Source organism: Vicugna pacos, chromosome 9, assembly GCF_048564905.1.
Source record: "Vicugna pacos chromosome 9, VicPac4, whole genome shotgun sequence".
NCBI lineage: Eukaryota > Metazoa > Chordata > Mammalia > Artiodactyla > Camelidae > Vicugna > Vicugna pacos.
Window position 1 is genome coordinate 8,809,187 of NC_132995.1, and position 20,481 is coordinate 8,829,667.

The 20,481-nt window shown below is 45.9% G+C and overlaps 1 protein-coding gene across 2 annotated transcripts in view; it reads left to right on the top strand.

Annotated features, from left to right (window-relative positions):
* OPA3 (outer mitochondrial membrane lipid metabolism regulator OPA3) overlaps nt 1–20,481 on the top strand; it is a 49,943-nt gene that overhangs the window by 12,855 nt on the left and 16,607 nt on the right. Inside the window, exon 2 of one of the 2 annotated variants that reach the window (XM_006208559.4) lies at nt 15,935–17,974. The exons of the other annotated variant lie outside the window; for it this stretch is intronic. Within the exon in view, the coding sequence (XP_006208621.1) occupies nt 15,935–16,335 (401 nt within the window). The 3' untranslated portion in view covers nt 16,336–17,974. Of the gene's footprint in view, nt 1–15,934; nt 17,975–20,481 lie in introns of those variants that run through there. 2 annotated transcript variants of the gene reach the window in all.

The window sequence follows — 20,481 nt, forward strand, 5'->3', positions numbered from 1 at the left end:
TCTAGTGTCAGTTTCCAAATATTATATTTTTCAAGGTGTATGGCATTTAATGTAAATTGTTGAATTTATTGGGATAAAGCTGTGCGTCACATTCCTTTGGTATCCTTTTAGTATTTGTAGGCTCCATATTGATGTCTCCTTTGTCATTTGTGATAGTGGTAATTTATGTTTTCTTTTTTCTTTATTTTTGATCACTAATCCTGCTAGTGGTTTATCAAAGTATGTTTCAAAGAATCACCTTTTAGCTTTGTTGCTTTCCTCTCACTTGTCTGTTTCCTTTTTCGTTGATTTCTACTCTTATTATTTTCTTCTGTTTACTTTGAGTTTAATTTGCTCTTTTTTAATTAGATAGAATATTAGATTATTGCTTTTTAAAAATCTTTCCCCTTTTCTTAAATAAGCACTTAAATATAAATTTCCCTTTCTAAGCGCTACTTGAGATGTATTCCATAAAATTTGGCACATTGTCATCATTGTCATTAAGTTCTGTATATTTACTAGTTCTGTTATGTGATTTCTTCTTTGACCTATGGGTTATTTAGAAGTGAGTTGTCTAATTTCCAAATAGTGGGGCCTTTTTAGATTTCTCATTGTTATGAATTCCAGTTTAATTCCATCATGGTCAGTAATAACGCATGTGGTAGAAAAATTCAAGTGGTGCAAAAGGGAATATGGTGAAAAGCACATACATTTCCCACGCCTATCTGCCTGCCTGTCTTTTCTTTGTTCATTAAGAAATATCTACCAAATGCCTCCTACTTCCAGGCAATGGGGATACAGCTGTTTATAAAGAGACCCAAGTCTTTGCTGCCCTTTAGAGTTGAGATTCTCCTGATAAGAGACAGATAGTAAATAAGAAAATAAATATATCATGTGTTAGGTGGTACTTAGGAAAAGATGAAGCCAGAAAGAAGGATTAGGTGTAATGGGAGAAGGTACGTGCCCTATTAGAGTGAGTTTAGTAAGGCCTCTCTGAGGCGGTGATTGTTTGATTCGAGACTTGAGTCAAATGAGCAAGTATGGATGTTTGGAGAGGAGTGTTTCAGGCCTAAGGCACAGTAAGTGCAAGGGCCCTAAGGCTAGCACATACCTGCCTGGTTCCAGGGACGGTGAAGAGGCCTGTGTAACTGGGGCAGAGGGTGATCTAAAGCGTAGGAGGTCAGAAGGGGAACCACTAAAGATCACTCCCCAGCCACTTTCCAGAGATGCATGATCAGCTATATTCTTCTAGGTACGCACATAAAAGGTTGTATACCCATTTTTGTCCCTCTTAGCTGAATATCTTGAAAATTGTTTTCAATCCCATGTTCTTTTTCATAGCAGTCGGTACTTAGTGTGGATGTACCGCATTCCTGCTGGTGGACATTAGGTTATTTCTGGATTATGCTCTCCCAAGGAATGCTGCCATCAGTATTCCAATCTGTATGGCACTTGGCAGGCAGCCTTCATGCTATGGTATGTGGAGTCACCCCATCCCTGCACCCACACAGGGAGGGTTTTAAGGGAATCCTTTCCGGTGCTCTAACTTCACCTGACTTGCCTAAGGAATCTGCTGGGTTTCCTCCCTCCCTCCCTTCCTTCTTTCTTTCCTTTTCTGATGGCTGAAGAAAAGAAATTACAAGAGAAGTAAAGTATGAAGAGAAAAGCAAATCTCCTTCCCCATCCTGGTGATACAGTGAGGCATTGCCCCAGGTATAAAAACAACCAGGATAACTGCGGACAAAAGGGCTTCCATTGTTGTCAAGCAAATTTACTGTAGAACATTTGTCTAACAAGGGTCTCAGCAGAAATCTCGGGGCTGCTTGGAGGCCTAGGGTCTTCCAGGCCACTGTGCATCTGATCTGCTGCCACCAGAAACTCAAAGAGAGAATGAGACAGTTGTCTAGTAATTTTATAGTCTTGTGTATATGTTTAAGTCTGATGGATCTGGAATTTATTTTGGGTTTTAGATGTGAGGTAGGGATCCATCTTATTTCTTTCCTAGTTGGCTGTCCAGTTGTCCCAACAGCATTGATTGAATAAAGCATCTTTTTTCGCCAAGCTGACTTTTCACTTTTGGTCTCATTCTTTGAACATACCTCCCATAAGCATCTTCTCTATACCATGCCCTGTGCTGCGGGCTGTGGACACAGAGGTGAAACAAACCCTGTCGCTCCATCCATCCAACAGTCCTTGGAATCCTCTCTGTGCTGGGTCCTGTGCTTAGTGGTGAGGACACAGTCCTACCCTCATGGGCCTCACAGTCCAGAGGAGGAGAGAGGCCTGCCTCTAGATGATCCAGAGTTGTCAGTGGTTTGGTGCTGGGCTGGGAAGCTGGGAGGGGACTTTAGCCAGCCTGTGGGTTCAGGTAGGGCTTCTGGGAGAAGGGGATGACTCAGAGGTCAAGGAGGAGTGAGTCAAAGTAGAAAGACAGAGGCACAGGTAATAGCATGCGTAAGGGTCAGGTTTTGAACGAGGGGAATCAGAGGAGGCTGGTGTGGTTGCAGTGCAGATGGTGGGTCTGCAAGTGGCAGGAGGAGAGACTGGATGGCCATCTGAGGACAGATCATACAAGGCCGTGTTAGACATTTGAGGGCAGCAGGGACCCAGTGTCATGGTTACAAAAGAAGTCAAGGACAACAAGGAATTAATATATTTACTTTACTATTTTAAAAGAAAGCAGATTTCTACTTATAAAAGTAACACTTGCTCAGTGCAGAAGACCTGTCTAGTCTCTTTTCTGTGATGCTGGTGTCCTGTTGTATATACATGTTCATAGGCACACACTTCTAGGAACTTCCCCCTCCGGTGCTCCTTGAAACCCACGTCTCTCTGTGTTTGTCTAGGAGGGGTGATGATCTCACTCTGAACTTCTCCTTCAACTCTTATTTACAGACTCCTAAGCTAATGGGCAAATGCATACAAGCTCTGGATGTATATAGCTTCATGCTCAGCTTGATCCAGGACCTCAGACAACACCTGGAAGTCACCGTCCCATCCCTGGGCCCTGTGTTTCTCTGTGCTGTCCTCTTTCTCAGGCAGTCTTTCTCCTTTTGGGGACAAGATGGCCTCAGTAGCTCCGGGTTCACATCCCACTCCCTAAGCAACCCCAGAGGAAGGAGAGAGCCTCTTCTCTGAAATTCCAGGAAAAAAATCCCAGGGCTGAATGCCAACATCTGAAGATGAGGGTAGGGTTGGTTTTACCTGAACAACATAAGAGAGCGGTAGGGGAGGGGCATCCCCAAAGGAGAATCAGGAGAAGTTTCCAGAGAAAGAGAAGTGGATGTGGGGCCAGCAAACCGAGCAGATACCTACTTCACCGGGGCTTTAGAGAGGGAGAGGGGAAGCGGGGAGGGGCCTCTGTGTTCTTGAAGAGGGGCATGGGGGCCTGGGAACCACCAGGATGCCTTGGCCTAGATCTTTCCCATCTCCCTGTGTGACCGAGATGCACTGCTGAGCAGAACCCCTTTCTATACCTCAGTGGAAGGTGTGGTCTCAGTCCCAGCAACTCGAGATAGCATCACTGGGGTTCAGGGCTGAGGTCAGGTGCACTCTTGACCTCTGTGCATTGGCCACCAGCCGCAGGCGAGCGACAGGCCTGTTTTCAGCATGGCAAAACCCCCTTGACTGTTCCTGGAGTCCCCCTGGTTCACCCTCTCAATTTCCTGTCGGGGAGGAGAGCGGTTCTGGGAGTCCTCAGTTTATCCCCACTCTCAGAGGGCCTGGTGTGTGCCATCCCAGTCTCTTGGGTTCAGCTGCCTGCCACCCTGCCTCACCCCAAACCCACCCACCCACGGGTGCCTCGGTCCCCTTCCTGCTGGCTGTCAGTTACCTCTCAGCCATCTGCTTTTGGCCTCTGAGGCTGCTGTGACTTGCTCCTCTTCAGTCCATGCCACTCTGTTCCCGCTGTTTTTGGGGCTTCTGGCTTCTTTCCGCCCGCCTGCCATCTTAGTGGGGCTGAGGGAAGAACAGTATTTAATCTAAACAGGCTTAACCAGGAATCCAGGGTCCAGGGTGGCTTGTTTGTTGATTTTTGGGGAGAAAAAATCTTAATGATCTGTTTTGGTTTTGTTTTGTTTTTTAAATTCACGTGGTTTAGGGTTCAGAAGAGTATGTAGGGGAGAGTCTCCCTCCACTTCTGTTCCCCAGGCACCCTGTTCTGCACAGAGGAAACCACTATTATCCTGTGTATTTTCCAGAAAAAAAAAAGAACTACTGCGCATTCCAAGCAGATGCTGATTTGTGCCCTCTTTTTTTCCATGAATATAGCAAACAGTATACACTGTGCTAGTCCTCACTGCTTTTCACTGACCGTGTTATATGTTATCCTGGAGAGAGCTACCTGTCAGCTCATAAAAAACTTTCTTACCCTCTATTTCACCTGCTGGCAGAATTATTGTAATTTATGAGACTGTAGATAGTCTTACAGGGTCTTTCCTGGCTGTTTTATTGTCATCATAAATGATGCTGCAGGATTAATGTGTCAGCAAGCCTTTCACACCTGCCTGGGTGAGTCTGGCATCCAGCTCCAGCAGCAGAATTCCTGACTCAAGGGTGTGCACCAGATTTACACTTGCGGCCGCCAAGGTTTGAGAGGGTCCCTTTCCTCCAAGTCTGGCCACCTGAATGCTATTTCTTTTTTTATCTTTTTACTTTGAACTCAGTTTAGATTTACAGAAAAGTTGTAAAAATGGTCCAGAGAGTTCCTGCATACCTTTTTTTCCCTCAGCTTCCCTTGATGACAGCCTCTCATGTAAACACCGTACAGTGAACAAACCCAGGAAATGAACATGACTGCAGCGCCGATGTCGCGACCGCGCATGGCATTCAGACTTCGCCAGTTTTTCCACCCCTGTCCCTTTTGTGTCCCAGGATTTCATCCAGTACCCCGCGTTGCATTTAGTTGTCATATCTCTATAGTCTCTCTTAATCCGTGCGAGTTTCTCAGTCTGTCTTTGTCTTTCATGACCTTGGCCCTTTCGGAGGAGACTGATTAGTTAATTTTGTAGATATTCCTTCAATTTGAGTTTGTCCGATGCTTTCTTACAATTGGAAAGAGGTTCCACACTGTTGGCAGAAATACAGCAGAACTGCTGCTGTGTCCTCTCAGGGAACCACAGCAGGGCATTCACGATGTCAATCTGTCCAATTTCTGATCATGTTGACCTTGGTCACGTGGTTAAGGTGGTGTCCACTAGGTTTGTCCAGGGTCAAGTTAGTGTCTTTCCCTTTACAGTTAATTTAATTTTGCCATGTATACAAGTACCAAATCATTATGTTGTACACCTGAAATGAATATAATACTATGTCAATTATACCTCAGTAAAAAGAAAATGAAACAAATTTCTTGGGGAAGATGCTTGGGGACTATACAAATAGTCTGTTTCTCCTCAAACTTCTGTCCACTAATTTTAGCATCGATTTTAGATCTTGCCTGCAACAGTTATGTTGTGGTATGATTCCAGTGTTGATTTTCCACTTCCCTCTTTCCTTTTCCATTTATTAATTGGAAATCTGCCGTAAGAAGAGCTGTCCCTTCTTGTGGGCTGTTTTACCCCCATCCCCAGTCATTCTGGGGAGGGGAAGGGGGTTCATGGAGGAAGTGGAGATCAGATCTAGGCTGGGCCTATTTCCAAGCCTGTGGTCTTGGCATTCTCCAGAGGGAAGAGGACCCACTGGGTGTTGCTAATGGTGACCTTGTTTCCCAGGCCTGGAGGAGCAATTATAACTTATAACATTATAACGTAACTACAGTGGCTGCCCTTTATGGAAATCTTAATTTGGAGCCAGGCCAGTCCATCTTGATGGAACTTATGGTTAATTAAACTCTTTTTATAAAGAGTGGAACTGAGACTTGGAGGGGGAGCTTTGCTGTTTTGCGGAGGGGGACAGATAGTTACTTTTTTAAGAAGAGGTACTGGGTTCAGTCCCCTAGTACCTCACGCATGCTAACCATGCACTCTACCACTTGAGCTATGCCCTCTCTCCCTCCAGCAGTAACTCTTAAAACCGCAGGTTCTCCGGCAGGAGAATGAGGGAGCCAGAGGGAGTACGTGCTACCTTCATCTCAGGCCAGCAGGGGGAGTCAGAGACCCAGAGACCCTTGAGGCCCCTGTTTCTGGGGAGGAGATTTCTCCACTGTGCTGGGCCGAGGCCAGGACAGCTGCTTAGTTCACCTGTTGTGTTTAGGGTCCCTTTCCACATCGGCCATAGAGAGCTTTCATCTTTTCTGAGGGCCACTGTATAATCAGGGTTCACCTACAGAAAAGAGAAAACACTCCAGCTCTTTTAGAAGAGAAGATGGTTTTCAATATTTTATTATAAGCATTTCCAAACATACAGCAACAATGAAAGAATTTTACATTGAACACCCACATGCCCACCATGAAGATTCTCCCAGTAACATCTTACTGTGCTTCCTTTACCACATTTTGGTTCATCAGTCCATCCCTCTATCTATTGATCAGTCTGTCTTATTTTTGATGTATTTCAAAATAAATTAGGCAGAAAGCAATTAAATACAAAGAATGAGGCTTGCACAGTTACTGGAAGGCCTGGAGGAAATACCTGTCTCCTGGGCCTCTGGAAACAGCACTACAGAACTGACCCACCAGGGGAGCTGCTGCCTTTGAGGCTGCCTACTCGAGTGCTGTGTTGAAGAATGTATCAATTTAATGCTATCCAGGGACCAGGAAGCCATAACACCCATGAAATTGGTGATAGGACACTGGAAGTTCACCTTGGAAAACCCTGATGTCCCTAACCTACCTTTGCCTACAGAACCCGGGCGAAGCTGCAGTTGGGGGCTCTGTTTTACTCATGTCTCCTTGCACGTCCTGGGTGATGCATCTCATTGGCCGACTGTAACTCACATCCTGGGCCCATGTGGCAGGGAAGTTAGTGAAGCACCCTTTAGAGCTCTGCAGCCTCTCGGTACAGGAAGGCCCAGTCACGGGGGACTGTCATGTGCACAAACTGGGGATCATCTGCTTCTGGCAGTTGAGTTGTTTCCCACTTCTTACCGCTTTCAACCTCGCTGCCCAGAACATCCTTGAATGCTCATCTTTCCCCTCTTAGGTCTGTTGCCTCTCAGGTGCTAGGAGGATGGCTATGGGACAGGCCTGCAGCTCAGTGTGTTCACTTGCTAACAGAAGGAACTTCCCTCTGCCACAAGGAGAGCCCCGGGGAAGGGGTTCCAAAACTGCATGCTTCATCTTCCCTGACCACTGGGCCTTCATCCTTTCCCCTGGCCAGAGCTGTTTTGCAGACAAGGAGCCTAAGGCCCAGAAATATGAAGTAAATTACCCAAGGTGACACCACAAGAACGTGTGGCCCATAACCTGTGGCCCAGATATCTGTGGCTCAGAACATTCCTGGAAAGAAATAGCCACTGGGTGACTCCAGGCCAAGTCCCTAAAGTGAAGGCTCAGGAAGGAAGAGGAGGGAGTCGGGGTTGGGGAGGATGCCTTCCCTGAGCCTAGACCTTTTTCCTGTTGTATTTCCTGCGGTTGTCCTAATCTGACTTGGTATTGTCCCCAGGGGATAACCAGGAACTCCTTCGTCTTGGCTGAGCAGCTCCGATGGAAGGAGTAGTAGAGCGCACAGAAGCTCCACCTGCCATTCTTGGGGTCAGGGCATGGCTGCCTCCACGTGGATCACCTGGGGGCCGGAAACAACTCAGCCGGGGCCTGGGCAGAGCTGGGAGACGGGGCTCCCTGCCTGGGGGCACCTTGGCCCCCTCCACTCCTGACTCTGGTTTAGCTCTTATCTCCCATCTGAGGACCGCCCCTCATCTCCCGTGGTGTTTGTCCCTTCATCCGGCTGATGCCCACTCCTCTTCCTTCCTGGCTTGCTTAGTCTCTCCTGTTCTATTTTATTCTCTTCTGTTTCTTTTATTTTTTTATGACCTTATTGAGGCTCAGTTGACACACTAAACTGCACACAGAAGTTTTGATAGACACGAACGCCCGTGAAACCATCACCACAATCTAGAGAGTGAACGTGCCCATCACCCCCAAAATGTCCTTATGCCTCTTGTCCTCCCAGCCCCAGCCCCCAACTCCCCCGATCCGCAGGCAACCGCTAATCTGCTAGAGATTAGCTTGCATTTTCTAGAATTTTATATAGTTGGAATTAGGCATTTGTGAATTTAAATTTGTTTTCTTCTGGGAGATGCTGGTCATCATACACCACATTGATGCTGCAGCTTATGACTGTAGATCTGCAGTTTTCAAACTCCTGTGTGGAAGCTGCCATACCCACTGCCCACCTCACTTGTTCATCTCCCCTCGGAAGATCCCAGCCTTCTAACCTCCTTACCCCTGCGCTTACCCCAGGGTTCCTGGCTCAGGGAGGGCAGTCTTTAGAGAATGGCCACAGCAGGAGGCAGAGGAGAGAGGAGTGAGGGCTGGGTGGAGCCTGCCCTTGGCCCCATGACACTGGCTGCTGCAGGGTCCACCGCCCTGCGGGGTTCTCTCGGCGGGCACACACCCTCTCTGCAGCAGCGAATCTTCCCGAGACAGATCTAAAGGCTCCTCTAATGCCAACTGAGGTACTTCCTGTTTAGGTTCCTTAGAACCTGTCTTGTCCTCAATAAGGATTCTTCAAGTGACCCTGTCCCATGACCATAAAACCTTTGGGTCACCAGATGGTGTCATGCACCACTCACATGCCTCTCGCCCCAAAAGTCACATGTAAATTCCCCCCTCATGAGTCCCGTCTGTCCTGCAGGGCAGCTTCTCGGGTGGCTGGTGCTCAGGGTGCACCCTGAATGGCTGAATGCAGAGCAGTTCCCTGTCTTGGCAGGTGAAGGAAGCTCCCCACTAAATGGGCCATGCTAGTAGGGGGCAGGATGTTCCTCTGGTATCCAGATCTTTCTATAAATCTCTACTTCCTTTCTTGAAGAAGAAGGTTATAAATTCCTAGAATCAGGACTGTGGTTCCAAGGATATGCAGTCAGAATTTTTTTCTTATTTTTAAAAATAGAAGAGCAATCCATGTTTATTGTAGAAAAATGTAAAAACACAGATAAGAAAAAAATATAGATAGAGCATTCCATACCCCAGCGCTCATGACCAACCAAAAGTTCTTATTTTTGATGTGTTTCTTTTGTTTATTGTTTCATTTGCCAAACCTTCCCTGAGTGTCCAGTCTCAGTCCATTTTTGTGCTGGATAGTGCTGGGGACACAGCAGCGCTATCCAAGGACTCAGAGTCTGTTGTGAGAGACAGACCTGTCCCTAGACACTGGTGGCCCCAAGTGGGCAGGGCTGAACTGGGGAACCAGGAGGCTGGGAAAGCCCGGGGAGGGCTTCCTGGAGGAGGAGTCAACTGAGATGAGCCTGGGGCTAAGAGAGAACATGTATATAAAGAGAATACAAAATGTTTTGAAAACTGAAAATAATTCCACATGTATAGAGGACTGGTGGTAAAAGGTATGTTGATCACATGGGACCTTTAGGCCATTTTAAGAAGTTTGGACTTTATCCTAGAGTCAGCAGAAGCCAGATGTTAAGCAGGAGAGTACCTTGATCTGATGCTGGTTTCAGTCTGGTGACTTCAGGTATGAAAGCTGCATGGGGACGAGGTGAGAGAGATCCAGGCCAGATATCAGGGAGGTGGCGAGATCAGGGCAGAGGCCTGGAAACCCAAAGGCAGTACTTATATATTTCTGGCTTGGACAAGTTTTTTTTTTTGTTTTTTGTTTTAATTGAGTTGTAATTGACCCAGCATTATATTAGCTTCAGATATAAAACACAGTGGTTTGATATTTTTGTATATTGTAAAATGGTCACCACAATAAGGCTAGTTAACATCCATCAGCACATGTAGTTATAGAATTTTTTTCCTTGTGATGAGAACTTTTTATTCAACTATAGTCGCCATGCTGTACATTATGTCCCCGTGACTTACTTATTTTATAACCAGAAGTTTGTACCTTTTGACCCCCTTCACCTGTTTGGCCCAATCCCTTCACCCCACCTCTGGCAGCCACCAATCTGTTCTCTGTGACTATGAGCTTGAGGTTTTTGTTTGTTTTGTTTTGTTTTATTTTTACGTGTCTTTTTTTGCTTTTACTGTTTTTTTCAAATTGAAATGTAGTCAGTTTACTGTATTGTTTCAGTTTCTGGTGTACAGCACAATGTCTCTGTCATACATATACATATGTTCTCATATTCTTTTTCATTGTAGGTTATTACCAGATATTGAATATAAGTCCCCTGTGCTGTTTTGTTTTTAGATTCCACGAGTGAGATCATGTGGTATTTGTCTTTCTCCATCTGACTTACTTCACTTAGCAGAATGCCCTCTAGTTCCATCCACATTGTCACAAATGGCAAGAGTTCATTCTTTTTTATGGCTGAATAATATTCCATTGTGTATATAGTCCACATTTTTTTAATCCATTCATCCATTCCATATCTTGGCTATTGTTAATAATGCTGCAGTGAACACGTGGGTGCATATATGTTTTTGAGTTAGTGTTTTTTTTTTCTTTGGATAAATACCCAGAAGTGGAATTGAATCATATGGTAGTTCTACTTTCAATTTTTTGAGTAACCTCCATCATGTTCTCCATAGTGGCTGCGCTAATTTACATTCCCACCAACAGTGTACAAAGGTTCCCTTTTCTCCACATCCTCGCCATCTCTTGCTGTGTCTTGCCTTTTTGGTAATAGCTGTTCTAACAGGTGTGAGGTGATAGCTCATTGTGCTTTTGATTTGCATTTCCCTGATGATTAATCATGTTGAGTATCTTTTTATGTACCTGTTGGCCATTTGTAAGTCTTCGTTAGAAAAATGTCTATTCAGATCCTCTGCCCATTTTTAAATTAAATTGTTTGGAATTTTTTGCTATTGAGTTAAGTGAGTTCTTTGTATATGTTACATATTAACCTTTTATCAGATACATGATTTGTAATTTTCTCCCATTTAATGTTGCCCTTTTATTTTGTTTCTCGTTTTCTTTGTTGTGCAGAAGCTTTTTAGTTTGACTTGGTTATTTTTGCTTTCGTTGCCTTTGTTTTTGGTGTGAAATCCAAAAAATCTTTGCCAAGACTGATATTAAGAAGCTGGTTGCCTATGTTTTCTTCTAGGAGTTTGACTGTTTCAGTTCATGCATTCAAGTGCTTAATCCATTTTGAGTTAATTTTTGTGTATGGTGTAAGGTAGTGGTCAGTTTCTTTTTTTTTACGTATGGCTGTCCATTTTCCCCTGTGCCTTTTATTGAAGAGACTATCCTTTCCCCATTGTATATTTTTGGCTCCTTTGTCATAAATTAAAAATTGACCATCTATGTGTGGGTTTATTTTGGGGCTCTCGATTCTATTCCATTGATCTATGTGTCTGTTTTTATGCTAGTACCATATAGTTTTGATTACTATAGCTTTGTAATACAGTTTGAAATCAGGGCATGTGATGCCTCCAGCTTTGTTCCTCTTTATTGAGATTACTTTGGCTACTCAGGGTCATTTGTGGTTCCATACAAATTTTAGGATTATTTGTTCTATTTCTGTGAAAAATGCCATTGGAATTTGGATAGGAAGTGCATTGAATGTGTAGGTTGCTTTGGATGGTATGTACACTTCAACAATAATAATTCTTCAAATCCATGAACACAGTATATCTTTCCATTTATTTGAGTCTTCAGTTTTTTTCGTCAGTGTCATATAGTTTTCAGTATACAGGTTTTTTGCCTCCTTGGTTGAATTAATTGCTAGGTATTTCATTCTTTTTGATGCAATTATAAATGAGTTTTTTTCCTTAATTTTTCTTTCTGTTAGTTCATTATTAGTGTACAGAAACAATTTTCTATATATATGAATATATTTTAACTTTTTTTTCAAAAGCCTTTAATTTAAAAAAAAATTGTAGGGGGTCATTAGGTTTATTTATTTATTTATTATTAGTTTTGTTTTTTTTTCCAGTGGAGGTACTGGGGATTGAACCCAGGAACTCGTGCATGCTAAGCATGCACTCTACCACTTGAGCTATACCCGCCCCTGCAATTTTCTGTATATTGATTTTGTATCCTGCAGCTTTACTGAATTCATTTATTAGTTCTAACAGTTTTTTGGTGGAGTGTTCAGGGCTTTCTGTATATATGATGTCATCTGTAAATAGTGACAGTTTTATTTCTTTCTTTCCAATTTGGATGCCTTTTATTTCTTTTTCTTGCCTAATTGCTCAGGCTAGGACTTCTTGTTCCTTGTCTTGTTCCTGATCTTAGAGGAAAAGCTTTCAGCTTTTCACCATTGCGTATGATGTTAGCTGTAGGCTTGTCATACATGTCCTTTATAATGTTGAGGTACCTTCCCTCCATACCCACTTTGTTGAGATGTTTTACCATAAATGATGCTGAATTTTGTCAGATGCTTTTTCTTCATCTGTTGAGATGATCTTCTATATGATTTTTATCCTTCATTTTGTTAATGTGGTGTATCACATTGATTGACTTTTTAATCCTTGCAGCCCTGGAATAAACCCCACTTGATTATGGTGTATGATCCTTTTAATGTGTTGTTGAATTCAGTTTGCTAGTATTTTGTGGAGGATTTTGAATCTGTGTTCATCAGGGGTGTTGGCCTGTAATTTTCTTTTCTTGTGGTGTCCTTGTCTGGTTTTGGTATCAGGGTAATGCTGGCCTTGTAAAATGAGTTTGGTAGTGTTCCCTCCTATTCTGTTTTTTGGAAGAATTTGAGATGGATTGGTATTCATTCTTCTTTGAATGTTTGGTAGAATTTACCAATGAAGCTGTCTGGTCCCAAATTTTTGTTTTTTGGAAAGTTTTCAGTTGCTAATTCAGTCTTCTTACTGGTAATTGATCTGTTCAGATTTTCTGTTTCTTCATAATGCAGTCTTAGAAGGCTGTACGTTTCTAGGAATTTATCCATTTCTTCTAGATTGTCCGATTTGTTAGCATATAATTGTTCATAGTAGTCTCTTATGATCCTATGTATTTCTGTAGTATCGATTGTAACTTCTTCATTTCTGATTTTATTTATTTTCTTTCTCTTTTTTGTCAGTGAGTCTAGCTAAAAGTTTATCAATTTTGTTTATATTTTCAAAGAACCAGCTTTTAGTTTCATTGAGCCTTTATATTGTCTTTTTAGTTTCTATTTCATTTATTTCTGCTCCGTTCTTTGTCATTTCCTTCTTTCTACTATCTTTGGGCTTCATTTGTCCTTTTTCTAGTTCCTTGAGGTATAAAGTTAGGTTGTTTATTGAGATTTTTCTTCTTCCTTGAGATCGGTGTTTATCACTATGAACATCCCTTTCAGAACTGCTTTTGCTGCATCCCATGAACTTGGGTATATTGTATTTCATTTTCTTTTTTCTCAAGGTATTTTAAAAATTTCTCTTTTGATTTCTTCATTGACCCATTTGTTGTGCAGTAGCATGTTGTTTAATCTTTACATGTTTGTGAATTTTCCAGTTTTCTTCTTATAATTGATTTCCTACTGTTGTGGTCAGAAAAGACGATAAGATTTCAATCTTCTTAAATTTGTTAAGACTTGTTTTGCAGCCTAACATATGACTCCAAAGGCCTTGTTGCAGTGTATTAAGCCTGGCCCTGACTGGGAAGGTTTCGTATCATCTCATTTAGTCCGTTTAGCAATACTCTCCTGTGGGTGGGAGGGTCCTTATTTGAAGAGGAACTAAGGCTTAGGGAAGAATACTCCCTTGCCTACAGCCAACTGGCGTGACTTCGACACAGGAGGCAAAAATATACAATGGAGAAAAGACAGTATCTTCAACAAGCGGTGCTGGGAAAACTGGACAGCCACATGTAAAACAATCCCATCAGACCATTCCCTCACACCGTATACAAAAACTAACTCAAAATGGTTTAAAGACCTAAATGTAAGGCCTGAAACCATAAAACTACAGGAGAACAGAGGTGGAACACTCTTTGACATAAATCGTAACAATATTTTCTTGGATCAGTCTCCTAAGGCAAAAGAAATAAAAACAAAACTAAATAAATTGGACCTGGTGGAACTTAAAGATTGCAAACAAGTGTCTGGATGACGAGACCATTCCCAGTTGTGACAGGTGCTCTGAAGGCAATTCACAGAGTGATGGGAGGTCAAAGAGGGGACATTGATCAGAGCTAGGACGGGGCCTGGATAAGGACAGCAGAAGGGGGCGTGGAAGAGGCACTCTGGTTGGGGGTGGACGACTCAGAGCAGAGCGGCTATCATTGCCAGGTGGCAGGACCCCAGGTGGACCCCACAGAGACCTGATGCTAGGACCTCAGTGTGGGAGGGGTCTCCACAGCCTGGCCCCCAGGGACCCCACCACATCGGGTCTACGTAACAACTAGTAGCAACAGTAGCCACAGCAGCTGGCAGTTACTGAGAGGGGACCCTGGGTACTCTCCTCGGATCTGACTGCCAGCCCCGGGCAGAACTCCACAGTTTTGCTGCTTTAAAAAAATTTTAAATTTTACTCCTTTAAAAAAATTGAGAAGTTATATACCCTCTAGTGCATTTTCAAGTTGACAACTAAAACTTCTCTTCGTAAGTTCAAGTAGATGCAGAGGATATAGTTTCTGGTGTGTTAACGAATACTGACATTTTCAAACATCCAGCGCATCCTTTCTTTGAAGTGTCTAGTGCAATTGACACACTGATCTGGTGCCTGCTGATGTCTGGCATATTATTGTTAATTTTTTTAATGAAGGTACAGGGGATTGAACCCAGGATCTTGTGCATGCTAAGCACATGCTCTACCGCTGAGCTGTACCCACCCACCCCAATGTCCAGTTTAGAAGAAAAAAAATGAACACGTTCTTCTTTTACAGTCAGGAATTTTACCTTGTTCCTTTTTGTCCTTAAACTTATATTTTCAGTTCCCTTCCCCATGAAATTCTGTCTGATGAATGATGTATCAGCAACCAAAATATGTACAGAAATTCAAATTTTAATTTGTAAAATTTCCTGTTACCATAAAGTTCTGACTATTAAAATGTTTTCTTCTGGATTGAACTATGGTTAAACTTATTAGTGCACAATTAATTTAAAACATTTTCAGTATTTTGAATTCATGGATAATGATTAAACATTAAAAGTAAAATGATATGTTGGAAATGAGTCTCCAAATGGGCTAGAATACAATAATGTCATGTGTCCTTGGATGAATGGCAACTATTACAGAAGTGAGTCTGGCTTCAGCCTCAATTCTACCTTGGTTTCTAAGACAAATGCTGAGACCTTCCTTCACAGAGGAGCAGCTAGGCAAGGAAGGTTTTGTTCCAGCAGCACCAGTCACCTCTGAGCTTATTCCAAGGTATGTGCCCAAAGCCTCACCATAAAGAGCTCACAACTCTTAGCTCTATCTTCAAGGTTGGTGAAAATCTAGGATGGGAGCCACCCGACTTGCAAAGAGGATTGGTTATCCAGCGCTCACACGCTTAGCATCGGTTCCCACATATCAGCCACCTTTTCTTTGGATCCAGGAGGTCCCCCTCCGCTGCAGCCCTAATTCTGCATTTGGGGAAGATTTGGAAAGAAAGGAGGTCTGCCTTTTCCCTGGGAAGTGGATGGAGCGATGGTGCCAGGGCAGGTGGCTTGAGGGAAGAGCAGAGGGGGCTGATCTTCTGGTAATTGACCCTTTTTTTTTACACCTTCCCAGGACTTTGTGCCCTGGGAGCATCTAGTGGCCTTCCAGGGGCTTGGTCCCCAGACTGAGGACCTCCCGTCTAGGCCAGAGTTTCTCATTCCTGGCAGCTTGGCAGAATCTTCTGGGAGATTTAAAAAGATGCCCTCAGGGTCACCCTCCGCCTGGTGACTGGCACGCCTGGGGCCATGGCAGGTGCGGATCTTATTCCGAGTGCCCCCCTGGTGATTCCGGCTGCCATGTCCCCATTTCTCCAGCCTGGACACTGAGGCGCGGAGGGGCGGGGCTTGCAGGGGGCTCCTGGCGCACCACCTGACCCCTCTCTTCCCCTGCAGTGTACCACTGGGTGGAGATGCGGACCAAGATGCGCATCATGGGCTTCCGGGGCACGGTCATCAAGCCGCTGAACGAGGAGGCAGCCGCCGAGCTGGGCGCTGAGCTGCTGGGTGAGGCCACCATCTTCATCGTGGGAGGCAGCTGCCTGGTGCTCGAGTACTGGCGCCACCAGGCGCAGCAGCGTCGCAAGGAAGAGGAGCAGCGCGCTGCCTGGGACGCCATGCGGGACGAGGTGGGCCACCTGGCGCTGGCGCTGGAGGCCCTGCAAGAGCAGGTGCAGGCGGCGCCGCCACAGGGCGCCCTGGAGGAGCTGCAGGCGCAGATGCGAGAGGTGCGCACCCAGCTCCGTGCCCAGGACCCACCATCCACATCCCGGGCAGCGTCCACATCCAAGGAGTAGAAGTCTACTGAAGCGTGAACTTAGGCAGTATGCCCTGATGTGGCCTTCTCCCTGCACTACCCCGGCCTGTGCTGGCCCAGTGGAAACCACAGGATCTTGATGGAACTTGGATTAGGTCACCTCCAACTGACCAGTGGTACCTTCCACTGGGACCAGCCCCTAGCAGGCTAAGTGTTTGTTCCAAAATAGCCCCCTCCAGTCTCTGGCTCGTTGGTACAGTGCACAGTGCTCATCTCCACCCCCACTCCTCACAGACCTGTGAGGTCCCAGCCTGCTGGACCACCTGATCATTCTTCCCGCAGAAGAAAAAATGGAACCAGACTTCAGCCAAATCAGCCTCAGTCCCCCATTTACCTGACAGTGTTACCTTTTTCTGGGATGATCATCCTTTGTACCGGAACACCTCCTTCCCTTTGTAAGTCGGTACAGACCGTTGTGAGGAAACAAACGCGGTGCCAGTGAACTATCTCCCTCACCGTCTAAGGTGGGCTCTTCTCCCTCTTTCTTTGAGGGAGAAGAAAAAAGGGGATCCTGGCTTCAATTAATCCATCAAATATATCTTTCCCCTTAACCTGATCTGTGGTACCTTCCCCTGAGATGCCCAAATGGAATATTCCAACAGAACCCAGTCATCCTTCAGTCTGTGGCACAGCCCACTGGAATGGCTGTGCGGGGGGTCTTCTCCTCGCCCTCCAAGGCCCCCTTCTGCTGGAAACATTGATCCTGCCTTGGGCTAATCTGTCTTGCAGCCTCGTCCCCCTGTTTCCTTGCCCTCAGTCCCTGGGCCCTTCCTACCTTCCGCACTGTCTTGAGTAGCTGCTCTCAGGGGGCTACCGGCTATGGACTAGATGATCACGTCCTCCATGTTCCGTCCAAATCTATGGATCTGTGTGCCCTTGCCCCTCTCCCCCGGGGCTCTGGACTGGCTGAGCAGTCCCCCTTCATGCAGTGGTGCCCTCCTGCCTCTGTAGCCCCAAGGCCCCCCTGCGTCCCACTGGGCTAAACCACCAGTCGGTCTTACCTTCTTTGTTAATTTCCATAAACTCGGTGGCTTAAAGCAATAGGAGTTTATTGTTTCACAGTTCTGGAGGCCAGACATCTGAAGTCAAGGTGTCGTGAGGGCCACGCCCCCTCCGAAGGCTCTAGGGGAGGAGCCTTCCTTGCTATTCAGCTTCTGGTGGCTTCCGGCCTTCCTTGGCTTGTGGCCGCGTATCTCCAGTCTCTGCCTCCATCTTCACGTGGCCTTCTCTCCCTCTCTGTCTTTTCTAAAGATTCCTGTCATTGGATTCAGGGCCCACTCAAAATCTAGGATGATTTCACTTCAACTGTAACTTAATTACGCATACAAAGACCTTTTTTCCAAATAAGCTCACGTTCAGGTTCCATGGGTTGGATGGGAACACCCCTTCTGGTGAGCCACCATTCAACCCACCATGCCTCCTGCCAACCCCGTGGGTCATTCGGGGAACCACGAGGATGAGAGGAATGGTCCAGGAACCACCCATCACTGCCTGATTTCTCTTCCTGGACTCACCTCTGAAGGCGGAGGGGCGGGGTGGTGATCTGGGCCCCACCAGTCTGTATTCTCTCTTTCAAACTATAGAAATTTCCTAATTAAAAGAGCCCTGGAGTAAGGAAATCATCTGAGAATCATGATATGGCTCTTCAAATGGGTATAAGGCTCATTGAAGCTAGGAGAGAAGCTGAGAGAGTTCTGATGAGGGTGAGTGGTGGAGTCATCCAGTGAACTCTTTCCCAGATGGGGACACTGAGGCCCAGGGGAAGAGAGGGACTTGCCCAAGGCCATGAAGCCAGTGAGGTGATGAAGAAGTGAGAGCAGAGTCTAGAGCACCGGGAGGGACGCAGGGAGGATACAGGGCGAGGAGGAGGAGGAGAGGGAGGCAGGTTACTGGGGGAGGGGCAGAGTCTCCCAGACTCAGCACTGATAGTGGGGAGTGGGGGCCTCCATGTTCTATCAGAACAGCCCCAGATCACTCCCAAAATCTTAGCTTGTAGTGAACGGGGTTAGATCCATTCCACGTGGGCCCGTTTCCTAGCAGCTGCAGGTGAAGGGAGAGGGGGAGGCTGACTCTCACTTCCTTCCTCCCTCATCTCACTTCCCCAGGGGAGTGAAAATGATTTGGATACAAGACCTACTCAGATAGAAAACCAAGACACTGGAGTTCTGAAACAGCACCTTAATTCCTTCTAGAAGAGCCTTCTCTGATGTGGAGGGAGCTGAGGAGGTTGGGTCCCAGGTGGGACTGTCTTTAAAGTTGAAAGTGACCTGAGTGGATTAAGTGATGAGGGGAGAAAAGGCAAGAGACAGAGCTACACTGTGTGAAGGGGTGATTAATGGAGCCAGATGAGCAGGCCCAGTGCCTGTTTCCATGATTACCCCTGGGGGTCCACTGTGGCACTGAGACCTCTCTGTAGCATGGGTTGCTGGAGCCCAGGGACTGCCCACCCTCTCCCCATCATCGGGTCAATAAGGTGTGGTCATTATCATAGTTGATGGAGATTCTTGAGCTCTGGTTAGATGCTTGGCACTGTTCTAAGTGCTTTACATAATCCCTCAAACATTATTTTCTTTGTTTTCTGGATGAGGAACCTGAGGCACAGAGAGGGAAAGTCAGCTACCCAAGGTCACAGAGGCAGGGAGGAAGCAGAGGTGAGGTATGAAGATGAGCGCCTGGGTCCGAGCTCCTGCGCTGTCCTGACCCTAAGGCAGCGCTACTCTCACATCTCTGGGACTCAAAACTCAGCCCTGACGTGTGCCTATGTGGGGCGAGACCTTGCGGGATGCATCCGCTTCACCCACTGGGTGGGGGTGGGATGAGGGTATGTGGAAGTGGAAAGGATCCCCTCTCCAAATGCCTGAGGCCAGAGGATGCTTCAGCACTCTGCTTTCCTACTAACTAAAATTTTGTGTACATTCGCGACATGGGGAGAGGGGTTAGAATAAATGTGGAATTCAAGTTGTTTGTCTTCAAGTTGATGCATTTTTTTCCATATTAAAAAAAGATCTCTGTTAACCCTAGAAGAATATTCGTCGTTTATTATTTCACTCAAGAAACTGTCACCGAGGTGCCCACCATGTTTTCTGCCACGTTCTGTGTTAGTGCTAGGGTCCCAGCCATGACTGAGACAGCCCAACCCTGCCCTCGTGGGCTCACAGTCCGGTGGGGGGACAGATGCATATACAGACATTTCTTTTCCAACGTTACATGCCCCGTCCCACCGTTATTTGGAAAGAAAGGGCCAGAGTGAATCCAGACTCGTCCTCTCCTGAGGGACTCAGCGCTTTCAGAACAGAAACTCATTCACACTGGCTCACAAAACCTCAACTGATGTCCCAAGGGCTCCGCCTCTCCCATCTCCTGGCAGGCGCTGTTATTCCCTGTGTTAATTTCCCTACTGGGCTGGCTCTTGCCTGGGGATAGCCACCCCAGGGGGAAAGGGACTTCACAAAGCCCTCTCCTGATCCATTGGCCCATATGGTCGTCTCTGTGCTGGCCACTATAATGCTGTGTGGCCAGGTCGGGGTCCCCCCGCCCCAACAGACAGAGGGCATGTCCAAAGGAGACTCAAGTGAGCATCATCTGCCTGCTCGCTGGAGAAATGTTTACTGAGCACTTGCTGCGCACCTGGCCCCATTCTAGTGGCTGGGAACCAGCCAGGACTAGACAAGGTCACCATCACAGGGAGCTGACTTCTAGTGCAGGAGTCAGACCATAAAGAAGAAAAAAAACTAATCCAGTGTTTGGATGATGAGAGCTGAGAAGAAAAAGCGTTCAGGAGGGATGAGGATGACTGATTTAGATCAGGTGGTCAAGGAGGAGGCGACATTTGAGAGGAGCCCTGAGGGCAGCTACCAGGGAGAGAGAAAAGGTTATTGTATGGACAAAGGCCCTGAGGCAGGTGTGTGGTTGGCCTGCTCCTGGAACAGCAAGAGGTCCTGCTGTCAGAAGAGAGCAGAGCTTAGCGGACTCAGGCCATGGGCTGCCTGTCTTCGTGAATAAGGGCTTAACTGGAAGCCCCACCCGTTGTTACTGTATTTTTTATGGTGCTTCTGCACGGCAATGGCAGAGTTGAGTCATTTCTGATAAATACCACGTGGCCTTCGAAGATGAAAATATTTACTAT